The 12,629-nt window shown below is 40.3% G+C and overlaps 1 protein-coding gene across 1 annotated transcript; it reads right to left on the reverse strand.

Moving 5' to 3' along the window:
- Nucleotides 1-464: 464 nt before the first annotated feature.
- Nucleotides 465-9,459, reverse strand: LOC112941118 (uncharacterized). The gene is made up of 4 exons (XM_069299173.1): nucleotides 9,383-9,459; nucleotides 8,167-8,780; nucleotides 7,473-8,098; nucleotides 465-718 (listed from the first exon to the last, which is right to left on the reverse strand). The coding sequence occupies exons 2-4, from the start codon at nucleotides 8,775-8,777 to the stop codon at nucleotides 696-698; spliced, it is 1,260 nt and encodes a 419-aa protein (XP_069155274.1). The 5' UTR covers nucleotides 8,778-8,780; nucleotides 9,383-9,459; the 3' UTR covers nucleotides 465-695.
- Nucleotides 9,460-12,629: the final 3,170 nt, after the last annotated feature.

Genomic DNA, 12,629 nt, shown 5'->3' on the forward strand with positions numbered 1-12,629 from the left:
CAAAATGAAGAATAACTTTATAGGGAAAATGCACAAGTACCACCTCAACATATGCTCGAAACCTCAAAGACACACTTATACTATACTATGGTCTTATTACCCCCTAAACTTATTTTATAAATAATTTTTTTACCCCTTTTCAGCCTATATGACACTATCTTGTGGGCACAGTATGTGTTAACAGTTTTTACAATCTAGTGCCACGTAGGCCGAAAAGGGGTAAAAAATTATTTATAACATAAGTTCAGGGGGGTAATAAGACTGTCACGACCGGAATCTAGACCCCAGACGAGACCGGCGTCGTTGACCTCTCAGAGGTCGCAGACAAGCCTACTTACGTCATTCTTACTTTACATAGATTAATTTTAGCGGAAAATTTGGAATTTTTGATTCTTTAATCATACTTGCTGAACATTCTTAACATTTCGTAATCGTTCATCATCAACCATCTAACATTTAAGAGATAAGCAACTGAAAGAAATAATTCATTAAATATTAATTGTATATCGGCCAAAATAGCACCAATACAAAGTCTGAACCAAAACAGGAAAGAAACGCTAGTGGAACATGCTCCAGTAGCTCAACTCTAAAACTACGCTAGAATGTAAAACAGTAGCATCCTCGAAGGCATAAGGACCTACCAAACTCCGGATGAATGCTGACGTCCAGATAGCTGCAACAAAGAACTTGTAGCTCTACCGTACACCTGTGCCTGCACCTAAAAGTAGATGTTTGTATGGAATTAGTACACACTTGTACTAAGTATGGGTATATGCAAGCACACACCAGGGACATGCATGAGAAAGAATAGCTCTTTCCTAACAACATGATTTTTGGAAGTCAAGTCGGTGGACTTGCTAAAATGAGATTAGGAAGGTTATGCCACGAGAGTGACATGCATCATTATAGTTATGGTATGGCACACAACACATAATATCTTCATATAACACATAACATATAGCACATAGTTTCTTTCATATTGTTCATTCATATACCATGAGACCTTACTATCATAGACTTAACCTTAAGACTTCCCAAAATGAGGGCTCAACATATGGGACCTCAACTAGGGAGCCTTCTTCAGCAAACACAGAGCCTGCTTCATTCATTCGTTCGTATTTCATTTCAATTCATTCATAGGCCAGTGCGAACACCAGCTATACCTAGGATGTAGTTTAAGACTTCCATCGGGTTTGCTGTGCAATGATCAGGAATGACCTAATGTCATTACCTAAATCTAGCTCACCTCTTGATTATCCTATCCTAACACCTTCGGTATCATTCATTTCTTTATATGATTCATTTGAGGCTGGCCTCATTCATTCATTGGGAACTTTAACTTTAACCGACATAGATCATGTGAGCATCATGAAATCCAGTGTCTTCCCCACACCGAAAAGAGGTGGAATCACCGGCCAAAGCGATTCAATAACATGCTAGCGTATATGGGAATTTAACCCCGCCAGATCCCTATAGTGGCAATATAGGTTCAAAGACTAGGAGATGTATGGAGACCCATACCCGGCAAGCCGGACAGTCTCATCTCACGAGAGTTACGTGAACCTCCGCCCTTCCCGAAAGAAGGCATCACCGCTCATAGCTAGCCTATCGGTGCTCAGTATAAAGTTCCATTACATCCAACTCATACATCATGGAAGTTGTCTTCTAGTATGAGGGCATCATAGCTCAATAGATGATTTCTCATCTCATTATTAGTATTAAGTGTTTTAAACTCAATATTTTTCATTAAAGTATTTATAGAGACTGGTCTCTTCATTATCTTACACCCTCATTGATGAATACGTATTGGTAACATTTACTTAGGCTCGTTTGAGATTGCTCTCTCCATATACATTAGCCTCACATCATGATTGTCACCACATTCTTCATTTCATTACGTACATCTTAGGTTCACTTATTTTTTTGAACGTATGTTAAACTTATGTGTCTACACATACAAGCCATGGGGCTTCGTTTATAGTTCGTTAAGTGATTCTTATTTTCCTAAGATTATGTATTACAAGACTTATGTATCTTGTATATATACCAAGATCTTGATTTTTGATCAAAGTAGATTACATTATTCTTGAATATTTTACTCACGTATGACTTATGTATCAATACGGAGGTTTGGGCACGAGAACCCAAATCTTGAATTATTTGGACATCATTTATATTTTTCATTGATTTTAGTTCTAATATTCATAAATTTAGAACTCTAAATTAAATCTCAACATTTTCGTGACATAATACATTTTCTATTTTAATTAGAATTCTAAATTAAATTTCAATCATTTACATGAAAGAATAATTTTCTAATTTAATTAGAATTCTAATTTAAATCTCAATATTTACATAAAAGAATTAATATTCTATTTTTAATCAAAATTCTAAATTTAATCTCAATGTTTACATAAGAGAATTAATTTTTTTAACTTTAATTAGAATTTTAATTTATTATTATTATTATTTTTAATTACATTCACTTGAATAGGGAGGTTGTGGGTTCGAACCCCCACAGCCCCCTTTATTTTTCTCTTATTTTCGCTGGAAATGGAGGCTGTGAGGTGGTGGGTTCGAACCCCCACAGCCTCACCTTTATTTCCTTAATATTTGTACCCCTCCCTTCAACTCTGAGGTCGTGGGTTCGATCCCCACGCCTCGCATCCCCTTTTATTCCTTTTTTTTTTCGCGAACTGGGGGTCGTGGGTTCGATCCCCGCCCCCAGCATTCCCTTTTAAATCCCCCTTTTTTTTTTCTTTTCGCGAATGGGGGTCGTGGGTTCGATCCCCGCCCCCAACATTCCCTTATTAATCCTTTTTTTTTTCGCGCGTGGCTGGGGTCGCGAGTTCGATCCCTGCCAGCCCCATTTTTTTTTTTAATTAAGGCATGCTGCAGGGAGGTCCTGGGTTCGATCCCTGCAGGCCTCAAAACTTTTTTTTTAATTCTTTTGATGTTCAAAAATTTCCAGATTCTTTTAAAGTCTGTTTTCAAGCTCTGGAAATTTATTCTACGATTTTTCTTCACTTTTTCATCAAGTTTAACATTAATTCGTAGGGAAATTTCATGGTTCATTCATAATGTTTTAATTACACATTATATTTTTTTTTTATAGATTCGTCTAACCAAGAATTACTCCCTCAATCAAGCCACCTAACATTTCATATGAACTTCACGTCTTACCCCATTTTATTCACGAAAAATATACAATCATATTACATTAAACTTTTGGAGCATTACATAAAGAACCTCATTCACTGTAACATACTTACACATAATTTCAAGAAAAACATGGTTGCCTTTCATACGATTCCAAGTACACAAACATAATCATATTCATCGCGAAAACATAATATACACCTAAATCTACCAGCAATCATACCCAACCTAAAATTCATTGGGAGCTAGTGACAGGGGCATGCAACGGGAAACAGCCTTAGTTTCGAGATGAATAACTTGAATCGTAAGGGGCCTCTTGGGAAAGGAGCCAAGAGAGAAGAAACCCATACCTTAATCGATGTTCAAACTTTAATGTTGCTGCCCGGAAAACTCCTCCAAACCACTCCCAATTCACTTCAACGCACACCTCTCTCGACGAACCTCTCTTAGCCTTGACGTTTTGATTACTTATTTTCTTTTACTTGAAAATTTTTTTGTGAGTTTTTCAAGCATGAAAACTGTTGATATTTTTGGCAGAAATAATGTGATGAAGATGGAGAACGTGAGAGAGAGAGTTAAGGAGCGTGAGAGAGAGAGGACTATTTGGATTAGGAGACTAATTCAAAAATCAGTCAAATAATCAATAAATACAAATCTGTTTTTGATTTATTTATTTATTTATTCATTTAAAACGTGAAAGGACAATTACGCCCTTTAAATACTTATTTATTCTTATTTATATAAAAATTTTTTTTTGAATCGTTACATTATCCCCCCTTAGGAACATTCGTCCCCGAATGACACTACCATTACACCTCATAATGCCAATCAGATCATAACTTAATTGCTATGTACAATCAGCCAATAGCAACAAATACGAAGAGATAAGGAACTATAGTCTTATGAGTAGGAAGCCTAACCTCAAGAGTTGAAAAGATGTGGATATCGGGATCTCATGTCGGCCTCGGCCTCCCACGTAGCACCCTCAACAAGATGGTTTCTCCATAATACCTTCACTGTGGCAATCTCCTTGTTCCTTAGCCGCTTGACCTGTCTGTCTAAGATCTCAACAGGTATTTCCTCATAGGACAAGTCTTCACCAACCCCCAAACCTTCTACAGGTAGGATTGATGCTGGATCACCTAGGCACTTCTTCAACATAGAGACATGAAAGACTGGATGAACAGAAGCTAGCTCCGCAGGCAATGCTAACTCATAGGCCACCTCACCCACGCGTTGTAGGATCTCATATGGCCCCACATATCTCGGACTAAGCTTCCCTTTTCTACCAAATCTCATCACCCCTTTCATAGGAGATATCTTCAAGTAGACCTGGTCACCAACGTTAAATTCTAAGGGTCGTTTTCTGTTGTCTGCATATGATTTTTGTCGGCTGTAAGCAGTAGACAACCTGTCCCTAATCAGTCTAACTTTCTCCAAGGCCTCATGAATGATCTCTGGACCCAAAATAGATGACTCTCCAACCTCGAACCACCCAACTGGAGATCTACACCTCCTACCATACAATGCCTCAAACGGTGCCATCCCAATGCTGGAGTGATAGCTATTATTATACGAGAACTCTATCAAAGGTAGATGGTCATCCCAATTACCTCTAAAGTCGATCACACACGCCCTTAACATGTCCTCCAATGTCTGAATAGTGCGCTCTGCCTGCCCATCTGTCTGAGGATGAAAGGCAGTGCTAAGTTTCACCTGCGTGCCTAAGCTTTTCTGGAAAGATCTCCAAAAATGTGAAGTAAACTGAGCTCCTCTATCTGAAATAATAGACAAAGGGATCCCATGCCATCTCACAATCTCATCAATGTAAAGTCTCGCGTAATCCTCGGCCCTGTAAGTAGACTTCACTGGGATAAAGTGGGCAGACTTAGTCAATCTGTCCACAACAACCCATATAGAGTCATGCTGCCTCCTAGTCCTCGGAAGACCAACTACGAAGTCCATATTAATGGCCTCCCATTTCCAAGTCGGAACCTCAATGATCTGAGTCAGACCACCAGGCTTAAGATGCTCTGCCTTAACCTGCTGACAATTAGGACACTTAGCCACATAGTCTGCAATATCCCTCTTCATGCCATCCCACCAATAAATCTGCTTAAGATCATGATACATTTTTGTGGAACCTGGATGTATGGAATATCTGGACCCATGGGCCTCTGTAACAATCTTGGTCCGTAAATCATCTACATCTGGTACGCACAACCGGTTCTGGTATCTAAGTATGCCATCATCTCCCAAAGCAAAAGACTCATTCATTTTTAACAACACTGAGTCCTTCATCTCCATCAACACCGGATCAAGATGCTGACCCTTCTTGACTTCCACTATCAGGGATGATTCAGAACTAGGGTGAACTGAAACACCTCAACTAGTAGAGTCAACCAACCGCACACCCAGTCTGGCCAGTCTGTGTACCTCTTTCACTAGCTCCTTCTTCTCATCCTCAACGTGGGCTGTACTCCCCATGCTCATCCTGCTCAAAGCATCAGCCACAACATTAGCCTTACCTGGATGATAGTGCACATTCATGTCATAATCCTTCAGCAGTTCCAACCATCTGCGTTGTCGTAGATTCAGCTCCCTCTGCGTGAACACGTACTGGAGACTCTTATGATCTGTGAACACATCCACATGTACTCCATAAAGATAATGCCTCCACAGCTTCAATGCAAACACCACAGCTGCCAACTCCAAGTCATGAGTGGGATAATTCTTTTCATGAACCTTGAGCTGTCTGGAAGCATAGGCTATCACCTTACCAGCCTGCATAAGAACACATCCCAAACCAACCCTAGATGCATCACAATAGACAGTGTAATTCTCGCCACTCTTAGGCAGAGTAAGCACTGGGGCTGAAGTGAGTTTGTCCTTGAGCTCCTGGAAACTCTTCTCACAAGTCTCCGTCCATTCATACTTGGATTTCTTTTTTGTCAAGGCTGTAAGTGGGGCAGCAATGGAAGAAAATCCCTCCACGAACCTGCGGTAGTAACCAGCCAATCCCAGAAAGCTACGGATATCGGTGGGTGTAAGAGGCTTTGGCCACTTCTTAACGGCTTCAGTCTTTCTGGGGTCCACTTCTACACCTTGATCGGACACAACATGGCCCAGGAAGGTCACTGACCTCAGCCAGAATTCACACTTGCTGAATTTGGCATACAACTGATGATGTCTAAGTACCTGCAAGGTTAGTCTCAAATGCTGTGCATGCTCTTCCTTGGTCTTAGAGTAGATGAGAATGTCATCAATGAATACTATGACGAAAGAGTCAAGGTATTCACGGAAGACTCTGTTCATGAGGTCCATAAATGCAGCAGGTGCATTCGTGAGACCGAATGACATAACCAAGAATTCATAATGACCATATCGGGTACGAAAAGCTGTCTTTGGGACATCCCCATCCCTAACCCTAAGCTGGTGATACCCTGAACGAAGATCAATTTTAGAGAAGAAACTAGACCCTTGGAGCTGATCGAACAAATCATCAATTCTGGGGAGTGGATACTTATTCTTTATAGTGACTTTGTTGAGCTGCCGATAATCGATACACATTCTAAGGGTCCCATCCTTCTTCTTTACAAACAACACTGGAGTGCCCCAAGGGGATATGCTCGGTTGAATGAAACCCTTATCAGTGAGATCTTTTAACTGCAGCTTCAACTCCTTGAGTTCTGCTGGAGCCATTCTATAAGGAGGAATTGAGATTGGTTTAGTATCGGGTTCTAAGTCGATACCAAAGTCAATCTCTCGAAGGGGAGGGACTCCAGGCAAATCTTCAGGAAACACATCTAGGAATTCATTTACCACAGGCACTGAGTCTATGGAAGGAACGTCATGATCTAAGTCATTAACACTCACAAGATGACATAGTAACCCTTTGGCCATCATTTTATTGGCCTTAAGATTTGAAATCAAGGGGTTAGGGCGAGTCGGATTGTACCCCTCCCAGACTAACTCTTCTTCATTAGGGAAACGAAACCTCACCACTCTACTACGACAGTCCAAGCAAGCATAATGGCTGTGAAGCCAATCCATGCCAAGAATAATATCAAAATCATGCATGGGTAACTCAATCAAGTTTGCACACATAGCCCTGCCACTCACAACTATTGGGCAATTCTGGTATACCCTATCAGCTTTCACATTTTCTCCTAAAGGCGTACTAACCACTATAGGATCATGCAGGACTTCAGGTAGTACTTTAAAAGTAAGGGCAAGTAGAGGAGTCACAAAGGAAAGCGTAGACCCTGGATCAAGTAAGGCATAAACAGAAGTTGAGAATACTTGCAGCATACCTGTGACCACATCAGCGGACTTCTCCTGCTCCTCCCTACCTTTCAAGGCATAAAATCTGTTCCTCTTGGGAGGCTCGGCTGCTGCTGCACCCTGTGGGGTAGGCCTAGGCTGAGCATTTCCCCCAGCCTGACCTCTGTTCTGGGGACAATCTCTGACCATGTGTCCACTCTTACCACAACCAAAGCAGGCATTAGTGCCCTGCCTGCATTCCCCAAGGTGAGTTCGGCCGCACTTAGTACAAGCCTTCCTTGGGCGCTGCATCTCACCTCCATTGCCCCTCTTGGGTTCGGGTCTGCCTCCTCTAGGTGTTGTATTTCTCTGAGGGTCAGAATTACCAGCACTCTGTTGCCCCTTCTTAAATTTGGGCTGCTCGCGGACGCCAAAATTATTTCTATGGCCTCCATGGCTGGGACCTGCCTGATCTTGAGGCCTAGGCCTCCTAACATCACGTACACCTCTCCTCTTTCGGCTGTCCTCTACCTGCTGGACATGCATCATTAATCTAGAAAGGTCCATATTATCATGGAGCATCGCAGCCCGACAATCCTCCTCCAGGTCTCCATTGATTCCTGTGAGGAATCTACTCATCTCCTCCCTGCTGGTAGAAACCAAGGGAGTAGCATACCTGGATAATTTCAACAAAGTTAAGTACTCTCATCATTCTTGTTATCAAATACTAAGGGAAGTACATACCTTGATAACTTCACAAACTTCAGGGAATACTCCCTGACAGTCATGGATCCTTGCTTGAGGTTGATGAACTCCTCAACCTTGGCCTCTTTCATCTCTCTAGGGAAGAACCTTTCCAAAAATGCTGTCTTGAACAGCTCCCAGGTGACTGGCACCTCTCCTAGGACACGGTTATCTCGCCACATTTTGCACCAAGTCTGTGCAACATCTTTGAGCTGGTAGGAAGCCAACTCAGCCTTCTCAATATCAGTGGCCCCCATGGCCACCAGTATCTTATGCAACTCGTCTATAAATTCCTGAGGATCTTCTGAAATCTTAGCCCCTGTGAAAATTGGAGGATTCATCCTCGTGAAGTCTCGCAGTCTGTTAGCTATGCTGCGAACCGGTGGGTTTTCCCTTAGAACATCCTGCCGGTTGACTTGGGCAGTCATAGCTTGGGCTTGCATTGTGATGGCCTGTGCCATCTGGGCTAGAGATGCCCTCACCTCCGCATCAGTCAACCCAGCTGGGTTAACAGGCATAGCCACTCCTTCAGCTGGAGCCTGGGGTGGATTCTGATTACCCCTAGCTGCAGCTGCTCCCGTCCTCCGACCCTTAGTCCTCCAAGTATTCATTCTCTGAAAAACAACAAGATTGATGTTAGACACGTTCATAACACCAAGAATTCAAACATTAGGATAAGCACGATAAGATCAGAAAAAGGGAAGTTTTTCCTACGCATCATGCAGTCTCTAATCCAGGATAGTGGTGCACTTCACCACCATGACTTAGAAACTACTCAATGTGATTGATGTGAACTCATTATTCTAGGAATTTAACCTAGCGCTCTGATACAAACTTTGTCACGACCGGAATCTAGACCCCAGACGAGACCGGCGTCGTTGACCTCTCAGAGGTCGCAGACAAGCCTACTTACGTCATTCTTACTTTACATAGATTAATTTTAGCGGAAAATTTGGAATTTTTGATTCTTTAATCATACTTGCTGAACATTCTTAACATTTCGTAATCGTTCATCATCAACCATCTAACATTTAAGAGATAAGCAACTGAAAGAAATAATTCATTAAATATTAATTGTATATCGGCCAAAATAGCACCAATACAAAGTCTGAACCAAAACAGGAAAGAAACGCTAGTGGAACATGCTCCAGTAGCTCAACTCTAAAACTACGCTAGAATGTAAAACAGTAGCATCCTCGAAGGCATAAGGACCTACCAAACTCCGGATGAATGCTGACGTCCAGATAGCTGCAACAAAGAACTTGTAGCTCTACCGTACACCTGTGCCTGCACCTAAAAGTAGATGTTTGTATGGAATTAGTACACACTTGTACTAAGTATGGGTATATGCAAGCACACACCAGGGACATGCATGAGAAAGAATAGCTCTTTCCTAACAACATGATTTTTGGAAGTCAAGTCGGTGGACTTGCTAAAATGAGATTAGGAAGGTTATGCCACGAGAGTGACATGCATCATTATAGTTATGGTATGGCACACAACACATAATATCTTCATATAACACATAACATATAGCACATAGTTTCTTTCATATTGTTCATTCATATACCATGAGACCTTACTATCATAGACTTAACCTTAAGACTTCCCAAAATGAGGGCTCAACATATGGGACCTCAACTAGGGAGCCTTCTTCAGCAAACACAGAGCCTGCTTCATTCATTCGTTCGTATTTCATTTCAATTCATTCATAGGCCAGTGCGAACACCAGCTATACCTAGGATGTAGTTTAAGACTTCCATCGGGTTTGCTGTGCAATGATCAGGAATGACCTAATGTCATTACCTAAATCTAGCTCACCTCTTGATTATCCTATCCTAACACCTTCGGTATCATTCATTTCTTTATATGATTCATTTGAGGCTGGCCTCATTCATTCATTGGGAACTTTAACTTTAACCGACATAGATCATGTGAGCATCATGAAATCCAGTGTCTTCCCCACACCGAAAAGAGGTGGAATCACCGGCCAAAGCGATTCAATAACATGCTAGCGTATATGGGAATTTAACCCCGCCAGATCCCTATAGTGGCAATATAGGTTCAAAGACTAGGAGATGTATGGAGACCCATACCCGGCAAGCCGGACAGTCTCATCTCACGAGAGTTACGTGAACCTCCGCCCTTCCCGAAAGAAGGCATCACCGCTCATAGCTAGCCTATCGGTGCTCAGTATAAAGTTCCATTACATCCAACTCATACATCATGGAAGTTGTCTTCTAGTATGAGGGCATCATAGCTCAATAGATGATTTCTCATCTCATTATTAGTATTAAGTGTTTTAAACTCAATATTTTTCATTAAAGTATTTATAGAGACTGGTCTCTTCATTATCTTACACCCTCATTGATGAATACGTATTGGTAACATTTACTTAGGCTCGTTTGAGATTGCTCTCTCCATATACATTAGCCTCACATCATGATTGTCACCACATTCTTCATTTCATTACGTACATCTTAGGTTCACTTATTTTTTTGAACGTATGTTAAACTTATGTGTCTACACATACAAGCCATGGGGCTTCGTTTATAGTTCGTTAAGTGATTCTTATTTTCCTAAGATTATGTATTACAAGACTTATGTATCTTGTATATATACCAAGATCTTGATTTTTGATCAAAGTAGATTACATTATTCTTGAATATTTTACTCACGTATGACTTATGTATCAATACGGAGGTTTGGGCACGAGAACCCAAATCTTGAATTATTTGGACATCATTTATATTTTTCATTGATTTTAGTTCTAATATTCATAAATTTAGAACTCTAAATTAAATCTCAACATTTTCGTGACATAATACATTTTCTATTTTAATTAGAATTCTAAATTAAATTTCAATCATTTACATGAAAGAATAATTTTCTAATTTAATTAGAATTCTAATTTAAATCTCAATATTTACATAAAAGAATTAATATTCTATTTTTAATCAAAATTCTAAATTTAATCTCAATGTTTACATAAGAGAATTAATTTTTTTAACTTTAATTAGAATTTTAATTTATTATTATTATTATTTTTAATTACATTCGCTTGAATAGGGAGGTTGTGGGTTCGAACCCCCACAGCCCCCTTTATTTTTCTCTTATTTTCGCTGGAAATGGAGGCTGTGAGGTGGTGGGTTCGAACCCCCACAGCCTCACCTTTATTTCCTTAATATTTGTACCCCTCCCTTCAACTCTGAGGTCGTGGGTTCGATCCCCACGCCTCGCATCCCCTTTTATTCCTTTTTTTTTCGCGAACTGGGGGTCGTGGGTTCGATCCCCGCCCCCAGCATTCCCTTTTAAATCCCCCTTTTTTTTTTCTTTTCGCGAATGGGGGTCGTGGGTTCGATCCCCGCCCCCAACATTCCCTTATTAATCCTTTTTTTTTTCGCGCGTGGCTGGGGTCGCGAGTTCGATCCCTGCCAGCCCCATTTTTTTTTTTAATTAAGGCATGCTGCAGGAGGTCCTGGGTTCGATCCCTGCAGGCCTCAAAACTTTTTTTTTAATTCTTTTGATGTTCAAAAATTTCCAGATTCTTTTAAAGTCTGTTTTCAAGCTCTGGAAATTTATTCTACGATTTTTCTTCACTTTTTCATCAAGTTTAACATTAATTCGTAGGGAAATTTCATGGTTCATTCATAATGTTTTAATTACACATTATATTTTTTTTTATAGATTCGTCTAACCAAGAATTACTCCCTCAATCAAGCCACCTAACATTTCATATGAACTTCACGTCTTACCCCATTTTATTCACGAAAAATATACAATCATATTACATTAAACTTTTGGAGCATTACATAAAGAACCTCATTCACTGTAACATACTTACACATAATTTCAAGAAAAACATGGTTGCCTTTCATACGATTCCAAGTACACAAACATAATCATATTCATCGCGAAAACATAATATACACCTAAATCTACCAGCAATCATACCCAACCTAAAATTCATTGGGAGCTAGTGACAGGGGCATGCAACGGGAAACAGCCTTAGTTTCGAGATGAATAACTTGAATCGTAAGGGGCCTCTTGGGAAAGGAGCCAAGAGAGAAGAAACCCATACCTTAATCGATGTTCAAACTTTAATGTTGCTGCCCGGAAAACTCCTCCAAACCACTCCCAATTCACTTCAACGCACACCTCTCTCGACGAACCTCTCTTAGCCTTGACGTTTTGATTACTTATTTTCTTTTACTTGAAAATTTTTTTGTGAGTTTTTCAAGCATGAAAACTGTTGATATTTTTGGCAGAAATAATGTGATGAAGATGGAGAACGTGAGAGAGAGAGTTAAGGAGCGTGAGAGAGAGAGGACTATTTGGATTAGGAGACTAATTCAAAAATCAGTCAAATAATCAATAAATACAAATCTGTTTTTGATTTATTTATTTATTTATTCATTTAAAACGTGAAAGGACAATTACGCCCTTTAAATACTTATTTATTC

Source organism: Solanum lycopersicum, chromosome 6 (assembly GCF_036512215.1).
Source record: "Solanum lycopersicum chromosome 6, SLM_r2.1".
NCBI lineage: Eukaryota > Viridiplantae > Streptophyta > Magnoliopsida > Solanales > Solanaceae > Solanum > Solanum lycopersicum.

Coding starts and splice junctions, on each gene's coding strand:
- LOC112941118 (XM_069299173.1), bottom strand. CDS start 8,777: ATGAATACTTGGAGGACTAAGGGTCGGAGGACGGGAGCAGCTGCAGCT. Junction 8,099..8,166: donor AAGTTTGTGAAGTTATCAAG/GTATGTACTTCC, acceptor GAAATTATCCAG/GTATGCTACTCCCTTGGTTT. Junction 719..7,472: donor GTCCGCTGATGTGGTCACAG/GTATGCTGCAAG, acceptor ATCTACTTTTAG/GTGCAGGCACAGGTGTACGG.